This window comes from Carassius auratus, chromosome 2, assembly GCF_003368295.1.
Source record: "Carassius auratus strain Wakin chromosome 2, ASM336829v1, whole genome shotgun sequence".
Classification (NCBI taxonomy): Eukaryota; Metazoa; Chordata; class Actinopteri; order Cypriniformes; family Cyprinidae; genus Carassius; species Carassius auratus.
In genome coordinates, this window is record NC_039244.1 from 25129179 (window position 1) to 25152209 (window position 23031).

Below are 23031 nucleotides of genomic sequence, written 5' to 3' on the forward strand. Positions count from 1 at the left end.
TCATGATCTTCAGAAATCACACTGATAAACTGGTTTGCTGCTCAAGAAACATTTCTGATCATTATCAATGTTGAAAACAGTCGTGCTGCTTCATATTTTTGTGGATACCATGACAAATCTTTTTAATGAATGGAAAGTCAAAAAACCAGTCTTAAGTGTCAATTTTTAGGGCCCGAGCACCGAGGTGCGAGGACCCTCTTGTATCTGCTTTGTTTTTTATTAGGGCCCGAGCACCGATGGTGTGAGGACCCTCTTGTATCTGCTTTGTTTATTATTAGGGCCCGAGCACCGAGGTGCGAGGACCCTCTTGTATCTGCTTTGTTTTTTATTAGGGCCCGAGCACCGAGGTGCGAGGACCCTCTTGTATCTGCTTTGTTTTTTATTATTATTATTATTATTCTTCTTCTTCTTCTCCCGAATGAATCGCATTTTTGAGGGCTTTAACATGCTCAAAAAGTCATGAAACTTTGCACACGCGTCAAACCTGGTGAAAATTTTCGTCTGATATAGGATTCAGAAGAGGGTGTGGCAAAATGGCTCGACAGCGCCACCTATACCAAGAAAATCAACAGCCTTCCAGCTATGTTTCACGTACATGCACGAAAATTGGCACACATATGTAACACACCAATACCTACAAAAAAGACTCTTGGAGTGAAATTCTAAACCCAACAGGAAGTCGGTTATTTTTAATATTATGAGCAAATTTTGTGTAATTTTGGTCATTTCCATGTGTTGTATTTTAACGAACTCCTCCTAGAGAGTTCTTCAAATCATCACCAAATTTGGTATGCCTAATCTAAAGGCCTTTGCGATGTTAAATTGCGAAGATCTTGAGTTTTCGTTGAAGGGCGTGTCCGTGGCGGCCTGGCGAATTTCGATGATTCGCCATGAAAAATGAAGTTGCTATAACTCAGACATACAATGACCAATTTGCCCCAAACTTCACATGTTTGATGAGACTCCGAAGCTGAACAGATTGACATGCCCATATTCAGTTATATTCATAGCGCCACCTATTGGCAACAGGAAGTGACATATTTTACGCTGCGATGAACTACTCCTAGAAATTTTATGACATCAATGTCTTTTTTGTGGTCAGTCTAATCTAAAGGCCTGTGCGATGTTCAGTTGTGAAGATCTTGAGTTTTCGTTAAATGGCTTGTTCATGGCGCCGCAACGAAGTTCGATGTCTCGCCATGAGAATAAAAGATGTTATAACTCAGGCATAAAATGTCCGATCTTCCCCAAACTTCACATGTGTGATAAGAGTCCTGGCCTGAACAGATCTGCAGGCCAATATTCCACCGGGTGTGGCAGAATGGCTCTATAGCGCCACCTATACACTTTCAACGGAGTGCGCCTCGAGCTATGTTTCACGTACATGTACAAAAATTGGTACACACATGTAACACTCATATACCTACAAAAAAGTCTCTTGGTACGAAATCCGGATCCCAACAGGAAGTCAGTTATTTTGCATTTTCCCTTCAAAATTGGTGTTGTTTTTGCCATTTTCAGGGGTTGTACTTTAACGAACTCCTCCTAGAGATTTATTCAGATCAACACCAAACTTGGTCAATGTAATCTAAAGCCCTTTGCGATAATAAATTGCGAAGGACTTGAGGTTTCGTTAAAGGGCGGGTCCATGGCGGCCTGACAAATTTCGATGTTTCGCCATGAAAAAGGAAGTTGCTGTAACTCAGACATACAATGTCCAATCTGCCCCAAACTTCACATGTTGGATAAGACTCTTGACCTGAACAGATCTACATGCCAATATTCAGTTATAGTCATAGCGCCACCTATTGGCAACAGGAAGTGACATATTTTACACTGCGACAAACTACTCCTAGAAATTTTATGACATCAATGTCTTTTTTGTGGTCAGTCTAATCTAAAGACCTGTGTGATGTTTAGTTGTGAAGATCTTGAGTTTTTGTTAAAAGGTGTGTCCATGGCGCCGTGATGAAGTTCGATGTCTCGCCATGGGAATAAAAGATGTTATAACTCAGGCATAAAATGTCCAATTTGCCCAAACTTCACTTTTGTGTAAAGGGTCCTGGCCTAAACAGATCTGAAGGCCAATATTCCATCGAGTGTGGCAAACTGGCTCGATAGCGCCACCTATACAATTTCAACGGAGTGCGTATACACTTTAAACGGAGTGCGCCTCGAGCTATGTTTCGCGTACATGTACAAAAATCGGTACACACATGTAACACACCAATATCTACGAAAAAGTCTCTTGGTACGAAATCCGAATCCCAACAGGAAGTCAGTTATTTAGAATTTTCTCTGCAAAATTAGTGTTGTTTTGGCCATTTTCAGGGGTTGGACTTTGATGAACTCCTCCTAGAGATTTATTCAGATCAACACCAAACTTGGTCAGTGTAATCTAAAGCCTTTTGCAATCTTAAATTGCGAAGATCTTGAGGTTTCGTTAAAGGGCGTGTCCATGGCGGCCTGACAAATTTCGATGTTTCGCCATGAAATAGGATGTTGTTTTAACTCAGGCATTAAATGTCCAATCCTCCCCAAACCTCACATGTTCGACAAAAGTCCTGCCCTGAACACATCTGAAGGCCAATATTCCACTATAATGATAGCGCCACCTGCTGGCAAAAGGAAGATTGGCACATATATGGAATAAACATTGATATATTCTACTTATATTTATGAGTTTAAACGCATATTTCTCACCGTTCACCTATTAACTAAAGCCACTCGCTGCCGGTGAGCCCGGGTGCGAGGGCCCGTTCATCGCTGCTTGCAGCTTTAATTAGGGCTCAAGCCCGAAGGGCGAAGAGCCCTCAAGCCCGAAGGGGCGAGAGCCTATTGTTCTTCTAAGGATTATTCTTCTTCTTCTTATTATTATTTTTTTTATTTTTTATTAAACCTTCCGGGGGTTTTTGGAGGCCTTAACATGCTCAAAAACTCTTGAAAATTGGCACACACATTGGAATCTGCGGCCATCAGGACGCCACAGAGACTGGGCCCCGGGCGTGGCACAGGGACTCTACAGCGCCCCCTGGAACACAGTCAGAAATCTTGAACCATAGCTCACACACACTTTCATGTATTTATATGAAACTCAGTACACTTATAGATCTCATTGAGCCGAGCAACTTTCGCACTCTATGTCATAGGCTCCGCCCAACAGGAAGTCAGCTATTTAGGGCTGTTTATAAAAAGCATGCTCTGGAATTTGATATACTTGTCATAGGTCTTTTACTTGATTGCCACCAAACTCGGTCAACATGATCTCAAGACATTGGGGATGGAAAATTGCGAGGGGATTTTTGATATCTCGAACGGTTTGCCCGTGGCGAGGCGTTGAAATTATGGCGAGATATGAGAAACAGGAAATGTCTAATAACATCCACATACATTTCCTGAATTTGATCAAACTTCATTGGTTTGTTCGTTGTATGATACTGATCGTATATATGTGACTATTAAGAGTCAACATTATAGCGCCACCAACTGGCAGCAGGAAGTGTGCCATTTTCCAAATGCTTTGAATTCAGCATCTTATTTTTACTCTATTTACTTAAAACTTCATCAGAATAATGACAAAACACGGCCGATGTAAATCTGTTGTGGGGATATTGATATCTGATATAGTGTTGCCATGGCAACGTGTCAAACTTGAATGTTCTGTTATGGTGAGTTTGAGGCAGACAACAAGCTCAGATTTACATAAAACTCAAAACACATATCAGTATTAGTGATAGCTAGACAATGGCAAAAGCTTTTAAAAGGGCGTGAAGGAGGCACTCTATAGCGCCACCTTTTGTCAAAAGTGGGGGGGTTAGTTTTAGCTACAGACACCAAACTTGGTACATAAATTGTTCTTTTCAAGACGGACAACTTTCTAATTCACAGTCATCAGCTACGACCAACAGGAAGTCGGCTATTTTGATTTGAATATTTAAATTGAGCTCTGATTTAATGCATACTCCTCACAGGGGAAGTACACTATACACACCAAACTTTGTCTACATGAAGAAAAACCATTGAGGAACTTAAATTGCGAACGGATTTTGGTTAGCTTGAACGGTTTTGTCGTGGTGAATTTTTGAAATGACAGTAAAAAGGGAAACATTAATTGCCTTGTATGTTTAAATTGCAGCTTCCAAACACTTCAAAGCATTTTTTTATACAAAGATCAAATCATTTTGAGGAAATATGCATAGTTTCACGACTTTACAACACTGTATGGATAAAAGAAAATTAAAAAACTGTCAGACTTCTCAACTGACATGATCTCACTCTGGCCACCCTGTCTGTGTGAGGGAAGGGAGGGGGAGAGGGAGGGGGAGTGTGAGGGGGTTGGTGACTGTGACAGTGTGTGTGGACTGTAGGGAGGGGCTGTCTGGCAGAGAGAGAGACAGAGAGACCTAATCATCCCTTTAATAATCAGGAAAAAAAAAATCTGTATTTTAAATTGTTATTGTTTTTGTTGTTGCTAATGGTGGTGTTTTTTCCTTTCATTACAGGTTAAGAAATCTCTTAGGCCTTATCCTTTTCTGACAGTTTTAGGGATTTAAAAACATCCTAAGAACCCTAATTTGTGCTGCAAATAATAATTTCAAACTCATTTGATACTGACCTATGACAACCTGTGACGTGACATGACATTTATTAATCTCATGGATGTAACAGTAAAACTCTTCAACTGACAGATAAAGCTGTAATGCAAGCAAAACTATTTCACAAATGCTTATAGGTCATTAAAATCATTACAAAACACTAATACATTATTTAAGGATTTGGTAACACTGTAAAATAATGTCTAATTTGTTAACATTATGCAGTATAACATAGTATGCAGTCTTCGTAGGGCACCAACTCCCAGAGGGGGCACCATCCCAGTTGCTCAAAAAAAAAAAAAAAAAAAAAAAAACATGCGTCATTCTCCCATCCGCGCTCGCGACCGCTCACACCTCATGTTTGCGGCTGAATGTTCGTAATTGATGGATGGACATCTATGCCTGGGTATAGGACATCAGCAATCCGGCACAGAGAAAAGAAAACTAAAGAAAATAAAACAGGCATAAAGTTGTCTTGACATTGGACTTTCTAGAGTCTCAAATTTAGGGAAGGTCTCTAAAGTTACATGTGATATTGTTATACACTTTTCTAACGTCAGTAGCATTTGAAGAGAATGACTTACAGTCATAAAAACAACTGTAATTGTTCATCTAGGTGACAGCTATAATGCACAATTAAATTGAATGTTTGATATTTATTACAACAAACTGTAAGTCATATGTAAATTATGCAACTTTTTCACATGGGCTCAAATGCAAATTTGAAGCTCAATAGCATTTGAGAAGAAAGACTTGCAGTCACAAAGCAATTGTAATGTGTTCATATAGGTGTCAGCTACAATGCACACCTTATACATTTTTTATAAATATTAAAATAAAGTGTTACTAAAGTTATATATATTGTTCTGTGTATGTGATTTCAAAGTCTAGATTGGTCGGATTAACCCTTTAACTGCCGCATCCCTTAAAACTGATTGTCAGAGGGTTACTGTAAATGCTTATGCCCGCTGGGCACAGTTATCCTGATGCCACCGGGGTGGCGTTGCACTGATGGCTTGAGCCCGACATCGCTGCTTGCAGCTATATTTATTATTATTTTTATTTTTTATTAAACCTTCCGGGGTGTTTTGGGGGCCTTAACATGCTCAAAAACTCTTGAAAATTGGCACACACATTGGAATCTGCGGCCATCAGGACGCCGCAGAGGCTGGGACCCGGGCGTGGCACAGGGGCTCTACAGCGCCCCCTGGAAGACAGTCAGAATTCTTGAACCATAGCTCACACACACTTGCATGTATTTATATCAAACTCGGTACACTTATAGATCTCATTGAGCCGAACAACTTTCACACTTTATGTCATAGGCTCCGCCCAACAGGAAGTCAGCTATTCAGGGCTGTTTAAAAAAAGCATGCTCTGGAATTTGAAATACTCCTCTGAGGTTTTCAACCCGTTCGCCACGAAACTCGGTGAACATGATCTCAAGACATTGAGGATGAAAAATTGCGAGGGGATTTTTGATATCTCGAACGGTTTGCCCGTGGCGAGGCATGGAACTTATGGCGAGAAATGAGAAACAGGAAATGTCTAATAACATCCACATACATTTCCTGAATTTGATCAAACTTCATGGGTTTGTTCGTTGTATGATACCGATTGTATATATGTGGCTATTAAGAGTCAACGTTATAGCGCCACCAACTGGCAGCAGGAAGTGTGTCATTTTCCAAATGCTTTGAATTCAGCATCTTATTTTTACTCGATTTACTTAAAACTTCATCAGAATAATGACAAAACACGGCCGATGTAAATCTGTTGTGGGGATATTGATATCTGATATAGTGTTGCCATGGCAACGTGTCAAACTTGAATGTTCTGTTATGGTGAGTTTGAGGCAGACAACAAGCTCAGATTTACATGAAACTCAAAACACATATCAGTATTAGTGATAGCTAGACAATGGCAAAAGCTTTTAAAAGGGCGTGAAGGAGGCACTCTATAGCGCCACCTTTTGTCAAAAGTGGGGGGGTTAGTTTTAGCTACAGACACCAAACTTGGTACATAAATTGTTCTTTTCAAGACGGACAACTTTCTAATTCACAGTCATCAGCTACGATCAACAGGAAGTCGGCTATTTTGATTTGAATGTGTATTTTTGAGATTTTACAGTTGTGAATTAATGAATACTCCTCACAGGGGAAGTACACTATACACACCAAACGTTGTCTACATGAAGAAAAAACATCGAGGAACTTAAATTGCGAACAGATTTTGGTTAGCTTGAACGGTTTTGTCGTGGTGATTTTTTGAAATGACAGTAAAAAGTGAAACATTAATCGTCTTGTATTTTTAAATTGCAGCTTCCAAACCTTTAAAAAACATTTTTAATTTAGAAAACCAGTGATTCTGAGGAAATATGCATAGTTTCATGACTTTACAGCACTGTATGATTAAAAGAAAATTAAAAAACTGTCAGACATCTGATCTCACTCTGTCACTCTGTGTGCTGACTCTGTGTGTGTGTGTGAGTGTGAGTGGGGGAGGGGTGTGAGCTGAGTGGCAGACAGACAGAGAGAGAGAGAGAGAGAGAGAGAGAGAGACTTAAACATCTCTTTAATCACCAGAAAAAAACTGTATTTTAAATAGTTATTTTTTTGTTGTTGTTGCTAATTGTGCTGTTATCATTACATCTTAAGAAATATCTTAGGCCTTATCCTTTTCTGACAGTTTCAGTGATTAAAAAAAATCCTAAAAAACCTTATTTGTGCTGCAAATAATAATTTCAAACTCATTTGATACTGACCTCTGTCACCCTGTGACATGACATTTATTTGAATTTACATAATCTCAAGGATGTAACAGTAAAACTGTTCAGCTCACAGATGAAGACTAAGCTTTAATGCAAGCAGAACTATTTCACAAATGCTTATAGGTTAATGAAATCATAACAAAACACTTTTAAATTATTTAAGGATTTGGTAACACTTTAAAATAATGTCTCAATTGTTAACATTAGTAAATGCATTGGTAACACTTCATAATAGCTGCAATTCTTAGCTAAGCATTAGTAAATAGTCAGTTCATGCTTTATATAGCCTTCTCCCAAAATTAATATTTTAGTAAGCATTTTATAAATACAGCTATAATTAAATTGTTCATGGTTTATATGCACATTTATTTTGAGGAGATTAAAGGCTGTAATCTCCCTAAAAAAAATGTAAAATAAAAAATAAAATAAATAAAATAAACAAACACAGAACTCATAAATATTTATTTCAAGATGCAATAAAAGAAAACTGTACACTTGAATTTATATATATATATATATATATATATATATATATATATATATATATATACACACACACAATTGCATAAGTTTATATTTAAAAATGTTTAGCAAGTGTACAGCTAATAATAATAATAATGCATTTTATTTAGTTTTAGCTACAGACACCAAACTCGGTACTTAAATTGTTCTTATCAAGACGGACAACTTTCTAATTCACAGTCATAAGCTACGATCAACAGGAAGTCAGCTATTTTGATTTGAATGTGTATTTTTGAGATTTTACAGTTGTGAATTAATGCATACTCCTCACATGGGAAGTACACTATACACACCAAACTTTGACTACATGAAGAAACAACATCGAGGAACTTAAATTGCGAACGGATTTTGGTTAGCTTGAACGGTTTTGACGTGGTGATTTTTTGAAATGACAGTAAGAAGGGAAACATTAATTGTATTGTATGTCTAAATTGCAGCTTCCAAACACTTCAAGGCATGTTTTCATACAGAGATCAAATCATTATGAGGAAATATGCATAGTTTCATGACTTTACAACACTGTATGGATAAAAGAAAAGAAAAAACTGTCAGACTTCTCAACTGACATGATCTCACTCTGGCCACTCCGTCTGTGTGAGGGAAGGGAGGGGGAGAGGGAGGGGGAGTGTGAGTGTGAGGGGGTTGGTGACTGTGAATCTTTGGTGACTGACAGTGTGTGTGGATTGTAGGGAGGGGCTGTCTGGCAGAGAGAGAGAGAGAGAGAGAGAGAGAGAGAGAGAGAGACCTAATCATTCCTTTAATAATCAGGAAAAAAAATCTATATTTTAAATTGTTATTGTTTTTGTTGTTGCTAATGGTGGTGTTTTTTTCCTTTCATTACAGGTTAAGAAATCTCTTAGGCCTTATCCTTTTCTGACAGTTTTTGGGATTTAAAAACATCCTAAGAAGCCTTATTTGTGCTGCAAATTATAATTTCAAACTCATTTGATACTGACCTATGACAACCTGTGACATGACATGACATTTATTAATCTCATGGATGTAACAGTAAAACTCTTCAACTGACAGATTAAGCTGCAATGCAAGCAAAACTATTTCACAAATGCTTATAGGTCATTAAAATCATTACAAAACACTAATAAATTATTAAAGGGTTTGGTAACACTGTATAATAATGTCTAATTTGTTAACATTAGTAAATGCATTGGTAACACTTTATAATAACTGCACTCATTAGCTAAGCATTAGTAAATAGTTCATGATTATAAAGCCTTTTCCCTTAATAATAGTCATTATTAAGCAGGAATACATCTCTAATTACATTGTTCTTGGTTTAAAAGCACATATATTACAAAGGAGATTAAAGTTTCAGTTGTCTTATAAAATAAATCAATAAACACAACCCAGTTTGATTCAGAATTCAGAAATATTTATTTCAAGATGCAATAAAAGGAAACTGTACACTTGAAAAGGTTTTGAGCGATTCTTGAAGGACTAGCATCACCTTCACTTGTACGATGGTTTGAGGAATATATCTTCCAGATAGTACCGCCGCTCCCTATATGCAGAGTATGCAGTCTTTGTAGAGCACCAACTCCCAGAGGGGGCACCAGTTGCTCAAAAAAAACAAAACAAATATGCGCCATTCTCCCATCCGCGTTCGCGACCACTCAATAGCATTTGAGAAGAAAGACTTGTAGTCACAAAACAATTGTAATGTGTTCATATAGGTGTCAGCTACAATGCACACCTTATACATTTTTTATACATTTTAAAATAAAGTGTTACTAAAGTTATATATATTGTTCTGTGTATGTGATTTCAAAGTCTAGATTGGTCGGATTAACCCTTTAACTGCCACATCCCTTAAAACTTGATTGTCAGAGGGTTACTGTAAATGCTTATGCCCGCTGGGCACAGTTTTCCCGATGCCACCAGGGTGGCGTTGCACTGATGGCTTGAGCCCGACATCGCTGCTTGCAGCTATATTTATTAGGGCCCGAGCACCGATGGTGTGAGGACCCTATTGTATCTGCTCTGTTTATTATTATTATTCTTATTCTTCCGCTTCTCCAAAATGAATCGCATTTTTGAGGACTTAAACATGCTCAAAAAGTCATGAAACTTTGCACACGCGTAAAACCAGGTGAAAATTTTCGTCTGATATAGGATTCAGAAGAGGGTGTGGCAAAATGGCTCGACAGCGCCACCTATACGAAGAAAATCAACAGCCTTCGAGCTATGTTTCACGTACATGCACGAAAATTGGCACACATATGTAACACACCGATACCTACGAAAAAGACTCTTGGAGCAAAATTCTAAAACCAACAGGAAGTCGGTTATTTGTAATATTATGAGCAAATTTTGTGTAATTTTGGTCATTTCCATATGTTGTATTTTAACGAACTCCTCCTAGAGATTTCTTCAAATCAACACCAAATTTGGTATGCCTAATCTAAAGGCCTTTGCGATGTTAAATTGCGAAGATCTTGAGTTTTCGTTGAAGGGCGTGTCCGTGGCGGCCTGGCGAATTTCGATGATTCGCCATGAAAAATGAAGTTGCTATAACTCAGATATACAATGTCCAATCTGCCCCAAACTTCACATGTTTGATGAGACTCCAAACCTGAACAGATTGACATGCCCATATTCAGTTTTAGTCATGGCGCCACCTATTGGCAACAGGAAGTGACATATTTTACGCTGCGACAAACTACTCCTAGAAATTTTATGACATCAGTGTCTTTTTTGAAGTCAGTCTAATCTAAAGGCCTGTGCGATGTTCAGTTGTGAAGATCTTGAGTTTTCGTTAAAAGGCTTGTTCATGGCGCCGTGACGAAGTTCAATGTCTCGCCATGGGAATAAAAGATGTTATAACTCAGGCATAAAATGTCCGATCTTCCCCAAACTTCACATGTGTGATAAGAGTCCTGGCCTGAACAGATCTGCAGGCCAATATTCCATCGGGTGTGGCAGTATGGCTCTATAGCGCCACCTATACACTTTCAACGGAGTGCGCCTCGAGCTATGTTTCACGTACATGTACAAAAATTGGTACACACATGTAACACTCCAATACCTACAAAAAAGTCTCTTGGTACGAAATCCGGATCCCAACAGGAAGTCGGTTATTTTGAATTTTCCCTTCAAAATTGGTGTTGTTTTTGCCATTTTCAGGGGTTGTATTTTAACGAACTCCTCCTAGAGATTTATTCAGATCAACACCAAACTTGGTCAGTGTAATCTAAAGCCCTTTGCGATAATAAATTGCGAAGGACTTGAGGTTTCGTTAAAGGGCGGGTCCATGGCGGCCTGACAAATTTCGATGTTTCGCCATGAAAAAGGAAGTTGCTGTAACTCAGACATACAATGTCCAATCTGCCCCAAACTTCACATGTTGGATAAGACTCTTGACCTGAACAGATCTACATGCCAATATTCAGTTATAGTCATAGCGCCACCTATTGGCAACAGGAAGTTACATATTTTACACTGCGACAAACTACTCCTAGAAATTTTATGACATCAATGTCTTTTTTGTGGTCAGTCTAATCTAAAGACCTGTGTGATGTTTAGTTGTGAAGATCTTGAGTTTTTGTTAAAAGGTGTGTCCATGGCGCTGTGATGAAGTTCGATGTCTCGCCATGGGAATAAAAGATGTTATAACTCAGGCATAAAATGTCCGATCTTGCCCAAACTTCACTTGTGTGATAAGGGTCCTGGCCTAAACAGATCTGAAGGCCAATATTCCATCGAATGTGGCAAAATGGCTCGATAGCGCCACCTATACACTTTCAACGGAGTGCGTATACACTTTAAACGGAGTGCGCCTCGAGCTATGTTTCACGTACATGTACAAAAATCGGTACACACATGTAACACACCAATATCTACAAAAAAGTCTCTTGGTACAAAATCCGAATCCCATCAGGAAGTCAGTTATTTCGAATTTTCTCTGCAAAATTAGTGTTGTTTTGGCCATTTTCAGGGGTTGGACTTTAACGAACTCCTCCTAGAGATTTATTCAGATCAACACCAAACTTGGTCAGTGTAATCTAAAGCCTTTTGCGATCTAAAATTGCGAAGATCTTGAGGTTTCGTTAAAGGGCGTGTCCATGGCGGCCTGACAAATTTCGATGTTTCGCCATGAAATAGGATGTTGTTGTAACTCAGGCATAAAATGTCCAATCCTCTCCAAACCTCACATGTTCGACAAAAGTCCTGCCCTGAACACATCTGAAGGCCAATATTCCACTATAATGATAGCGCCACCTGCTGGCAACAGGAAGATTGGCACATGTATGGAATAAACATTGATATATTCTACTTATATTTATGAGTTTAAACGCATATTTCTCACCGTTCACCTATTAACTAAAGCCACTCGCTGCCGGTGAGCCCGGGTGCGAGGGCCCGTTCATCGCTGCTTGCAGCTTTAATTATTATTATTCTTCTTCTTCTTCTTCTCCCGAATGAATCGCATTTTTGAGGGCTTTAACATGCTCAAAAAGTCATGAAACTTTGCACACGCGTCAAACCTGGTGAAAATTTTCGTGTGATATAGGATTCAGAAGAGGGTGTGGCAAAATGGCTCGACAGCGCCACCTATACCAAGAAAATCAACAGCCTTCAAGCTATGTTTCACGTACATGCACGAAAATTGGCACACATATGTAACACACCAATACCTACAAAAAAGACTCTTGGAGCGAAATTCTAAACCCAACAGGAAGTCGGTTATTTTTAATATTATGAGCATTTTTTGTGTAATTTTGGTCATTTCCATGTGTTGTATTTTAACGAACTCCTCCTAGAGATTTCTTCAAATCAACACCAAATTTGGTATGCCTAATCTAAAGGCCTTAGCGATGTTAAATTGCGAAGATCTTGAGTTTTCGTTGAAGGGCGTGTCCGTGGCGGCCTGGCGAATTTCGATGATTCGCCATGAAAAATGAAGTTGCTATAACTCACACATACAATGTCCAATCTGCCCCAAACATCACATGTTTGATGAGACTCCGAACCTGAACAGATTGACATGCCCATATTCAGTTATAGTCATAGCGCCACCTATTGGCAACAGGAAGTGACATATTTTACGCTGCGACGAACTACTCCTACAAATTTTATGACATCAATGTCTTTTTTGTGGTCAGTCTAATCTAAAGGCCTGTGCCATGTTCAGTTGTGAAGATCTTGAATTTTCGTTAAAAGGCTTGTTCATGGCGCCGCAACGAAGTTCGATGTCTCGCCATGGGAATAAAAGATGTTATAACTCAGGCATAAAATGTCCGATCTTCCCCAAACTTCACATGTGTGATAAGAGTCCTGGCCTGAACAGATCTGCAGGCCAATATTCCACTGGGTGTGGCAGAATGGCTCGATAGCGCCACCTATACACTTTAAACGGAGTGCGCCTCGAGCTATGTTTCACGTACATGTACAAAAATTGGTACACACATGTAACACTCCAATACCTACAAAAAAGTCTCTTGGTACGAAATCCGGATCCCAACAGGAAGTCGGTTATTTAGAATTTTCCCTTCAAAATTGGTGTTGTTTTTGCCATTTTCAGGGGTTGTACTTTAACGAACTCCTCCTAGAGATTTATTCAGATCAACACCAAACTTCTTCAATGTAATCTAAAGGCCTTTGTGATGTTAAATTGCGAAGATCTTGAGGTTTCGTTAAAGGGCGTGTCCATGGCGGCCTGCCAAATTTCGATGTTTCGCCATGAAAAAGGACGTTGCTGTAACTCAGACATACAATGTCCAATCTGCCCCAAACTTCACATGTTAGATAAGACTTCTGCCCTTAACAGATCTACATGCCCATTTTCAGTTATAGTCATAGCGCCACCTGCTGGCAACAGGAAGTTACATGTTTTACGCTGCAACAAACTACTCCTAGAATTTTTTTGAGATTAAAGTATTTTTTTTATTCAGTCTAATCTAAAGGCCTGTGCAATGTTAACTTGTGGAGATCTTGAGTTTTTGTTAAAGGGCGTGTACATGGAGCCATGACAAATTTTGATGTCTCGCCACAGCAAGAGAAGTTGTTGTAACTCAGGCATAAAATGTCCAATCCCCCCCAAACCTCACATGTTCGATAAAAGTCCTGCCCTGAACACATCTGAAGGCCAATATTCCATTACAATGATAGCGCCACCTGCTGGCAACAGGAAGATTGGCACATATATGGAATAAACATTCATATATTCTACTTATATTTATGAGTTTAAACGCATATTTCTCACCATTCACCTATTAACTAAAGCCACTCGCTGCCGGTGAGCCCGGGTGCGAGGGCCCGTTCATCGCTGCTTGCAGCTTTAATTGTATATTATATCTGTGACTTCAGCAGTCTTGTCAAGTGAGTGCTTTACTGCGAAACTGCGATGTTGAAATCTCTTCTCAGGTGAGGAGCAGGCACTCCTCCAGTAGCTCCACCTGTGCTAATGGCTCCAGTTGCTGGGACGGAGCAGGAGATGACAGTGACGTCTGTAACGTGCTCAATATCCCTGTCACAACTCCAGAGAACCTCTACCTGATGGGTAAAAACTCATCTTACATTCACACTTACATTACATTTATATTTATTTAGCAGAGGCTTCTATCCAAAGTGACTTACAAATGAGGAAAATATAGAAGCAGTCAGAACCAACAGGAGAGCTATAATATTTACCGTATTTTCCGGACTATAAGTCACACTTTTTTTCATAGTTTGGCTGGTCCTGCGATTTATAGTCAGGTGCGACTCATTTATCAAAATTAATTTGACATGAACCAAGAGAAATGAACTAAGAGAAAAAAAAAATATGTTAAGTGCTGTGACAAGTCTCGATTAGTTTAACGCAGCACACATAGTTTTTCTTTTTTTTTATAATAAAAAGAAAGCAAGAAGATAAAATAGAAACATTATTAATGTCGTCAAATGATTCATCGCAATTATTCGCATCTAAAGTAAAAGATTTCTTTACATAATATGTCTGTGTACTATATATATATACACATACATACATACATTCATCTGCAGAAAGTTCCACATGTTGAATTGATGTCTCACCTACAGGAATGGAGTTGTTCGAGGAGGCTCTGCGGCGCTGGGAACAGGCGCTAACGTTCCGCAGCAGGCAAGCGGAAGATGAGGAAAGTTGTGCATCCGTGAAGCTGGGAGCTGGAGATGCCATTGCAGAAGAAAGCATGGAGGTATTACTCCCCAACCACTGTAGTCCTCAGTAGGAACGGGTGATATTCCTCATTTTGCAAAGCGGAAGTATGTTATTTTCAGTGAATGTGTGACTTGCAATTCATTAGCTGCTATTGGTAAATAACTAGAAGAATAATAATGTGCTGTAAACTGTAAAACTATTTTCCCCGTTAAACCAACGTGTTTATGAGTTCCAATAATAAAGGAATATAATATGTTAACTAGGGCTGTCAAGCTATTTAAATGTATAATATAATTAATTATATGATGTGCCAATAAATCACAAAATAAATCACATATAAAGGTTTGGTTGAGAATTTGCCCCCTAAAAGATCATTAAAATAATTTTTTTTAAAACCATTGAATAGAAATGTTAAAAGGTAGCTTAAGGAAAAATATTTAAATTCAGTCGTGCATAAATAATATATGGGTATTAATGTTTGTGTAAGGTCCGCCCACTGGTCCAATGACGGTAGCCAATGATCCGGTAGAAGGATTCTTGCGCGTTGCTGTCTTTCCTTTCATATAACGCAATGATATCAGATTAAATACATTTTTCTTACATGTTTACCTCTTTTATTCATATGACTCGAAAAATGAAAAGGGTTAGAAGAGATGTTTGATATATATTAAATTTAGGTGTATGTTTGACAATCCTGTTTTACTTTCACATTTATTTTACTCGTTCATTAGGAATCTAGGTCGCTCAGGGTGCCCCACGACGGCTGTTCTTGCGTGTGCCCCGCTATCACAAACTCGCCAGTCTCAACAGTAGTCAGAGGTTATGACTAATACTATTTAATAGGTTACCCATACTTACCATATTTTAAATAGTATTTCCGTTTGTTTGTTTATATAGATGAATATTGAAGAAAAAAAATTATAAAACTGCCAATAGGTCTTAATAGTGGTCGACCGATATTGTTTTTTGTTTTCACAGCCGATGCCGATATCTTGGAAAATAAACATAATTTTTTATTCATATTTAAGAATTTTAAATCATTTGACAATGGATTATAAAATAAATGTGCAAAATAAACCTACTTCTACTTTAGATGACGCAGTATTTTTTTCCAAAAAAAAATATTTAATAAAAATATAATTTAAAAGGAAGTAACAACTGTAATCAACAGGGCACTCAGTATTCTGGGAAGTTTGTGTGCATTAGGAATCATATTTTTCAAATAAAGCTAAGGTTACACTCATTTTCATACAGCACACAGAGAAATTGACATGACTATTACTGTGAGCAAATGCATAAAGTGCAGCATAATTGGAAATCACGTTTAAAGCATTCAATTCACACGGACCGACCATCACGATCATACAGGATAAAAATGCACACTCCACAAGGTTTGTGAAATTAAATAATCATTAGTCATTCAAAGATTTGTTTAAATTATATAAATGCGTATTTGCTTAATGCTGATGGCAAACGAGAAAGTATTAGAATTGCCTGTCTATTACTAATAAAATAGAAAGCAATCTTTAGAATACTTTTTGTATACATTAATTCTTTTAACCATCTGATTATTAGACAGACTTCTATTCGTATTAAACAGAACTGTTAACATAGACCACAAACAAAAGAGAGAGTGTGATCACTGCGTGCGCTCAGGCACTGCCTTTCTCTGGAGAAGATGAGCAAAACAGAATACGGTGTCTAAATTTTTATACAAGTTAACTTGTTATTGTTGAACTGTTTAAATGTTTATTGAACTGGTTAATACTGTTAAATGTAAACCAAATGTTAATGTTTGGGCCCAGTTTACTTAGCCATGTTTTCTAAGATGAATCTCTGTGCTCTTAAAACAAACTGTTCTAATGATAAATTTGATTCTTTATTAGGACATCATCAGTGTAGATTTCATTCGAAAGCTGGAGTCCCTGTTACAGAGAGCATATCGGCTCCAGGAGGAGTTTGAGGGAGCGCTGGAAATGACAGACCCTTCAACACATCCTATAAGCGGTGAGCGGTAAACTAAAGATACATCAATAGATGAGTGAGTGGAAGTGAATGAATGGTCGTATGTAATATTTATCAATAGGATTGGCTCTGTGAACTGTAACTCTACTCTAAAAAATTGACTTTTAATTCACGTGTGACAGGTTGACGCATTGTTGTTCAATTAATTTGTATTTTTAAATATTTAAACCGTAATTTATACTGGTTTCATATGTAAAAAATAATGATAATAGTCTAAAAACTATGGCTGTTTAAAGTTTGTAGGCAGAATTTATACTTGTCAAGAATGTATTGCACAGAAAAAAATTACAGATAAGAGACTAAAGTGTCCCAAAGATTTCTTATAACAAATAGCACACACAACAGCAACTGATTGTGGAATTAAATTAGCCATCTATATCTAGCCATCAAGTTTCAGCATACTACGTGTAATGCCAAATTTTTCTAACAGCATTTACTGTGTACAGTCAGCTCGCACATGCACCTTGAATATTTTTGGCAACACTGGTCTGGTCCATTTTTTTTTTCCCAGTCAAAAAATAAACACATGAAAATGAACAACAGACCACTTGAGACCGCAAGGACATTAGAAGCCTGCCTTGTGTAAGGAAAAGAAAAACACTGTACAGTAAGTGCACTGAATAAACACTAAGTAAAAACAATACTGCATTCCCAGTCCAAGGGTCTTTGGGTCTGGAATTGAACTCATTTGTATATTCAAGCAATGAATAGATCAATTAAAGCCATTTAGATGATAACTGGCTGCAGGTGTAAACCGACTGTGGCCAATGGCCACTTTCATTCTGCTGTGGGACACACAAGATGTTTTGAAGAAGTTTTTTTTTTTTTTTTTGGTCATATTAGTCCATACAGTGAACATCAGTTGGACCAAAAACTGTTCTGCAGAAAAAAAAGTCAGTCACATACATTTGAAACAGTGTGAGGGTGAATAAATTACAAACTGTTCATATTTTAAGTTCTAAATCAAACAAAGAACCAGACACCGTAGATGTGCAGCTTTGCGTGTTCTGATTACTGAGGTCTCATTACTCCGCTCATGTTCTGTATCTAAATAAAGAAGCTGGTCATGGGCCAACCTTACAACTGTTTACGAGTCTATCTCTTACCCACTCCTCAGAGCACATGGCACTCGATTCACACCCATCCACATGCAAACCCCATTAACTCATTTGTCCTGAATCGGTTTATGCAGTCTGCTGTTTTGGAATTAGACCAGTTTGCTCACCTATACGAGATAAGGGCACTTCAATCTAATCTTCCCTCATTTGTGCAGACAAGCACATGGATCTCTCCGTGCGGGAGGACTTGGAGGACACATGTCTGAGAGATTCAATCAGTATCGCCTCAACAGATTCCTTCGTCTCTGCAGCAGAGGTGAGAGGGAAGTCTTTGTGCAACCTGTGTAACAGAAACAGAAGGTATGAGAAATGTTTTCTTAAATTTAGCATATTGTTTCAGTTATCTGAGCACAGAGAGATGAGAAGTGCCCATGCCCTGGAGTCACTGTGTCATCACCCCTTCTATGAGGACGCCCTGCAGATGGCTGAGGAAGGAAAGATCTCCTGCCGAGTGCTAAGGTGAGTCGAGTATGTCAGGGATTGGGGACCACAGAATACCTGATTGGCCAATCAGAATCAAGTGTTTTATATAGTTGTTTAATTAATAATATATTCATGCAAATCACTGTATTCAGTTGTCCGATGTGTATAGTTCATCAGACTATAATATTGTCGACTAGATGCTTGAATAAAGTCTAGTCATGTTTATATTGGATATTTGAATGTGGCTTATCCAAACTGATTTGAGAGTATGAACAGATCTATTTTGTAGGTAAGGGTATGTTTGCTCAAATTTAAAAAATAATGCACAGAGCTGATACTATATTAGGTCGATATGCTTTGTGTTGTTCACTGGTCTTTTTTTTTAAACAACAGAACTGAAATGCTTGAATGTCTTGGAGACACAGACTTCCTGGCAAAGCTGCACTGTATACGGCAGGCATGTCAGGTAAATTATTTCTTTCTTATGTCCTGATTGGGGTTTGGGGTGGTATTGCATTCGTTTAATTCATCATGTTTAATTGACAGTCTATGTTAATGGTGTTGCATTGGACAGATTAATTTACTCTGTAGTCCCGTTCCACATGGCACCATAAACCCTCATAATTCCTCCTCAGGGTTGCAAGGTCTGCGTAACAAAATCAGCCCAGCAGGTCCTCAAAAACATACTTCATTCTGAGGGGACGGGGTTTGCTAAACAAAGTGTTTATAAAATAAAATAAAAGTAGCCCAATTCCGCAGGAAAACTGCAGACTTGTTGACATTGGTCTTCCTTCAAATCCACTCTTTTATAACGTTAAGATGCTTTAACTTTAGGGTTGAAGTCTGCTGTGCATTTAAAGCTGAAGTAGGTAACTTTTGTAAAAATGTATATGTGAAACCTGTCATGTCCTGACAGTAGAATATGAGCCAGATAATCTGTGAAAAAAATCAAGCTCCTCTGGCTCCTCCCAGTGGTCCTATTGCCATTTGCAGAAATTCATCCGCTCCCGGTAAAAAACAACCAATCAGAGCTGCGGTCCGTAACTTTTTTTTTTGTGTTCAAGATTTACAAAATGTATATAATAAGCGAGTACACCATGAATCCATTTTCCAAACCATGTTTTTAGCCTGTCCTGAATCATTAGGGTACATCTATAATAAGTGTTTATATTCGGACTAGTTTAGATTGCTTCGGGGGTACCGCGGCGGAGTAACCCAGTACCTTTGTGATTCTTCATTGACATAAACAGAGAGAAGTAGTTCCGGCTACAATGTTCTTCCGCAAGACGCAAGCAGTTCTGTTTGTTAACCGCTAGAGCGTCAAAAGTTACAGACTGCAGCTTTAAGCATTTAGCAGATGCTTTTATTCAAATGGACTTACATGAGGGCAATAGACTTACATGAGGACAATAGAACCAATCAAATCAACAAAGTGTAAGTGTTGATATCCAGTGCAAACTGATGAACAGAGGTGTGATATGTGCTAAAGACTAATTTTGCAGCCGCATACTGGATTAGTTGTAGAGGTTTGATAGAACTGGTTAAAAAAGACCTGCCAAGAGAGTGTTGCAAAAGTCCAGCCTGGACAAAACAAGAGATTGAACTAGGAGTAGTATAGCATGTTCTAATAGAAAGGGCCTGATCTTATATTATGTTGGGCATGCACATGTGTCCATTAAGCCTGCAAGACTGCAAATGTACATGAAGTGAGTCATTTGGAATGGGGCCTGTTTGGGGAAAAAAATGTAACTGTACATTGTATTTTAATTCAGGTCATCTTATGTGAAAGAGCCACCAGAGCATTTCTGGCTGATACAGGAAAGAAGATACTGTCTTCGATTATAGTCAAAGCAAGGAAGGTGAGTGTTCTTTCTCTCTACCATGTGGTTCCACATAAAGTGTCCCCAACCCAACTGACCTGTTGTGTGGTTTGAAGAGCCCAAAGAGATTTGAGGAGGTGTTTGAAGAAATGATCTGCTTTCTGGAGGAAACGGACCATTGGGAGAACACTGAGATGGAGCTTTCTTCCAGAGGGGTGAAACATCTCTTGTTATACAGATACAAGACTGGTCCTGAATATTAAACCCTATTCAAGTTTAAAGACATTAACCTTGTTGTTTAAGGTTTGTGCTTTTTCTCTTCAGGTTAAACATCTGAACTTCTATGACATTGTTCTTGACTTCATCCTTATGGACTCATTTGAGGATCTTGAGAATCCACCCATATCCATTCAAAATGTGGTCAACAATCGTTGGCTCAACAACTCTTTCAAAGAAACGGTGCGTACAGAATCACCAACATTTGATCTAACCTCAACAAAATTACATTCCGGTTACACTGATATTTAATAAAGTTGTATTTTCCTATCATAGGCTGTTGCATCAAGTTGTTGGTCCGTTCTGAAACAGAAGAGGCAACATATGAAGGTATTGTGGGTAATGTAAACGTTTTGATTGCTGTAGAGAGTAGAATATTTTAATCTATCCAAACAGCCAGACTTAAAAGAAATATTTTTTGATAATATTTAATTTTGTGTGCAGGTTCAAGATGGTTTCATCGTGCATTTCTATGCAGTGTGTGAACAAATAAGTCCTGTCTTGGCCTGGGGGTTTCTAGGCCCTAAAAGTTCCCTGCATGATTTCTGCTGCTATTTCAAGGTAAGCTGTAATTTGATGACCTCTGTATCTGCATGTCAGTCTCGGATGGCATGCCTACGGTACAAGGGCTAGTACTTGTCCATGAACTTTTGCACAACTGAAAAAGACCATGGTTTGTCCTGGGAGTCCTATCCTGTTTCTAGATGACCACTTTCCTGTAGAGTTTCCTCAAACCCAATCCAACACACCCACCCTGACGTTTCTGGTAAACTCGAAAATCCTAAGTAGCTGCTTCTGTTGTGTCTAATTAGGGTTAAAGCTAATCTCCATAGAATTGGATATCCTTGGTCCAGAGCAAGGGTATCCAAACCTGTGGAGTGCCACTGTCCTGCAGAGGTTAGCTCCAATCCTATTTAAGCACCCCTGAACCAACTAATCAAGGTCTTCAGACTCGATAGAAACTTCCAGGCAAGTGTGTTGAAGCTGGCTGATGCTAAACTCTGTAGGATGTTGGCCCTCCAGACAAATGTTTGGGCACCCCTGGTCAGGAGGGGGTCTTTTTTGATGAAAGTAGGGTGTTCGATCTTGCTGTAGGAGGGCCAACTTCCTTCTCCAACCTAGAAGTTAACTAGTAACCCTGAAAAGCTTCATTCTGCTGCATTCCATTTTGAAGGGCTCAACCATATGCCCTTTGAAGGGTTTACCCTGGAGTTCCACTGTCTTCCAGAGTATAGCCCAAACCCTGATAAAACTTCATTAGTAACTCTGAAGACCTTGATTTAAGTTGATTAGCTTGCTCAGGTTTGTCTGAGTAGAGATTGAATTCTGCAGGGCCCTCCATGGCTGGATTTGAGGAACCCTGAGTAGGCTAGAATAAGACTGTGTTCTCCATAACTTTATACTGATGATCAGGGGTCTGTTAGACAAAGGTATAATCTTCACCACATGTCTTCAATGTCAGATTTGTTGAATGTAGTCGTACAGTAATAAAACGGTCTTTTGTCCACAGGAACAGGTGCTGTTCTTCATGAAGGACATTTTTGATCTGGATAAAGTACGTTACTGTAGTCTGGACACTTTGGCTGAGGACATCCTGCACTTGCTTCACGAACGCTCTGAACTGCTTCTTGCCTATCTGGGCACTGACATGATCCATCACTTAAACGGCTGTAGTGGCACACCTTTGCACCTGGTACCCAGTGCGTTGCTGGAAGCACAGGTTCAGTGAGCTACATCTGTCTGTCATACCCTCCACATTTTCATGGTTACCTACAGCTGCGGAGTCCACTGTACGTCATGACTCTTGTCTTTCAAGTTGTTATTAGTGCCATGTCAATGAATTATAAAGTTTGTCTACTGTTTAAAATGAAGTGGGTAAGAACAGAAAGAGATGTATATTTTATATGCCTTCCATGTGGTATTCCAGTAGCTTTAATTTTTATACTTGAGTGATATGCTCAATGAATGATCAAAATTTTTGGGTACTTGATGTTTTGAGACTGTGTTTTAAGTATGAGTATTTTCATAGTTCTGAAAACAAAAGTTTATTCTCGAGGTTTTTAAACCAAATGTCTTCATGTAGGTCACTTAAGAGTCTCTGAACATTTATGGGAATTAATTTAACACTAGCCATGAATTCAGTTTAGATTTCCCAACAGTTAGAATACATGAAACAGCTGGCTGTTCTAAATTTAAGTCATTACATGATCTATTAAAGCTCAAACAATTGATGTTTTTTGTAATGTTCTTTGGGATTAAAGCTGCATTTTGTTCATAAACATGTTAAGCTAGTACACAAGTATGAATTCGATTTAACACTGCTAAATAAAAACCTCAAAAAACAATG

General features: G+C 38.6%; 1 protein-coding gene across 1 annotated transcript; it reads left to right on the forward strand.

The window, feature by feature from the left end:
• The first annotated feature begins 2 nt into the window (after positions 1–2).
• miga1 (mitoguardin 1) lies at positions 3–23029 on the forward strand. The gene is made up of 13 exons (XM_026199571.1): positions 3–32; positions 14212–14404; positions 14923–15059; positions 16909–17029; positions 18321–18421; positions 18506–18624; positions 18982–19054; positions 20361–20447; positions 20525–20623; positions 20733–20867; positions 20961–21014; positions 21129–21245; positions 22195–23029. Exons 1-13 carry the CDS (start codon positions 3–5, stop codon positions 22411–22413), a joined length of 1485 nt encoding a protein of 494 aa, XP_026055356.1. The 3' UTR covers positions 22414–23029.
• Positions 23030–23031: the final 2 nt, after the last annotated feature.